The sequence below is a fragment of the Bison bison genome, unplaced genomic scaffold (assembly GCF_000754665.1).
Source record: "Bison bison bison isolate TAMUID 2011002044 unplaced genomic scaffold, Bison_UMD1.0 scf7180017845524, whole genome shotgun sequence".
NCBI classification, from domain to species: Eukaryota; Metazoa; Chordata; class Mammalia; order Artiodactyla; family Bovidae; genus Bison; species Bison bison.
In genome coordinates, this window is record NW_011476097.1 from 17,341 (window position 1) to 17,805 (window position 465).

A 465-nucleotide genomic window follows, 5' to 3' on the forward strand; every position below is an offset into this window, starting at 1 on the left:
GGGGGGGGGGGGGGGGGGGGCGGCGTTGCAAAGGGTTGGACACTACTTAGCACCTGGGCAGCTGCAACGCACAGATCCATTAACTAATAATCTTTATTCCATCCTTGTGGAAAGGGCTCGGTGTGCATCGCACCTGATGGCAGGTGTCTTTTGAGTTCCAGGTGCTCTGATGACCCCCAACACCAGACTGCAGCGGTTCGAGGTCCTGAAGAACGGCACGTTCGTCATCCGGAGCGTCCAGGTGCAGGACCGCGGGCAGTACGTGTGTACAGCCAAAAACCTGCACGGCGCCGACCGCATGGTGGTCCTCCTGGCGGTCACGGCGCAGCAGCCCCAGATCCTGGCCTCCCACTACAAGGATGTCACCGTCTACCTGGGCGACACCATCGCCATGGAGTGTCTGGCCAAGGGGACCCCGGTGCCGCAGATCTCCTGGGTGTTCCCCGACGGGCGCGTGTGGCAGAC

At 62.4% G+C, this 465-nt stretch overlaps 1 protein-coding gene across 1 annotated transcript in view; it reads left to right on the top strand.

The window, feature by feature from the left end:
• The window catches only part of MXRA5 (matrix-remodelling associated 5), a gene marked incomplete at its 3' end in the record, with an annotated part of 18,318 nt that overhangs the window by 17,187 nt on the left and 666 nt on the right, over positions 1 to 465 (top strand). The window contains exon 7 of the mRNA XM_010835418.1: positions 162 to 463. Within this exon, the coding sequence (XP_010833720.1) occupies positions 162 to 463 (302 nt within the window). The remainder of the gene's footprint in view (positions 1 to 161; positions 464 to 465) is intronic.